Here is a 744-nt window from a genome sequence, read left to right as displayed (position 1 = left end):
CGCTTTTCGTCATTTCCTGGGTGATCGTCAGGTACCTGTACGAGAACACGCAGTGAGTCTTGGGGTCTGGGGTGGGGCCTGGGAGGTGGGCGGAGCTTTGAGGGACGCGGGCGGGTTGTGATGGAAACGGGGGGGAGGGTCCGATGGCATGTAGGGGCTTGGAGGGAGAGTGGGTGGGATCGAAAGGAGTGGGGTGCTAGGAAAGATTGTGTGCGGGAGCGGGGAGAAGGATGAGGGCGGGGCCTGGGTCGTAGGGGGCGGGGCTTTAAAGGAACATGGGTGTGGCGTTAAGGGAAGTGGGCGGAGCTGGCGAAAGGGTGTGCGTGGTCCGGAGGGTCCTGGGGTTTGCTCTTAGCTCTACTTCCCCTTCCCCCAGGTGCTGGGAGCGGAACGAAGTCAAGGCCATTTGGTGGATCATACGCACCCCTATCCTCATGACTATCTTGGTAAGGACGGCCCTGCCTCCTCCGGGCCATCCTCTGACATTTCCCACCCTGGGAAACTGGGCGCCACCCTCTGTCCCCGGGGACCAGGATGGGGCTGGCTCAGCCTCTGTCTCTCCTTGCAGATAAATTTTCTCATCTTTATTCGCATTCTTGGCATCCTTGTGTCCAAACTGAGGACGCGACAGATGCGCTGCCCCGACTACCGGCTGAGGTGCGGCAGGGTGGCGGAGACGGAGGGAAAGCGGCGGGGTGCGAGATGGAGGAGGAGCTGAGGCTGAGGGACCCCCCCCCACCCCCC

At 62.2% G+C, this 744-nt stretch overlaps 1 protein-coding gene across 1 annotated transcript in view; it reads left to right on the top strand.

The window, feature by feature from the left end:
• GIPR (gastric inhibitory polypeptide receptor) overlaps positions 1 to 744 on the top strand; it is a 6,983-nt gene that overhangs the window by 3,661 nt on the left and 2,578 nt on the right. Inside the window, exons 8-10 of the mRNA XM_077747414.1 lie at positions 1 to 52; positions 377 to 446; positions 569 to 657. The exon at positions 1 to 52 is cut by the window's left edge and continues 2 nt beyond it. Of these exons, the coding sequence (XP_077603540.1) occupies positions 1 to 52; positions 377 to 446; positions 569 to 657 (211 nt within the window). The remainder of the gene's footprint in view (positions 53 to 376; positions 447 to 568; positions 658 to 744) is intronic.

Source organism: Crocuta crocuta, unplaced genomic scaffold (assembly GCF_008692635.1).
Source record: "Crocuta crocuta isolate KB4526 unplaced genomic scaffold, BGI_CrCroc_1.0 scaffold334, whole genome shotgun sequence".
Classification (NCBI taxonomy): Eukaryota; Metazoa; Chordata; class Mammalia; order Carnivora; family Hyaenidae; genus Crocuta; species Crocuta crocuta.
Note: the sequence above shows the minus strand (reverse complement) of the source record. Positions and strands in the feature narration are given on the sequence as shown.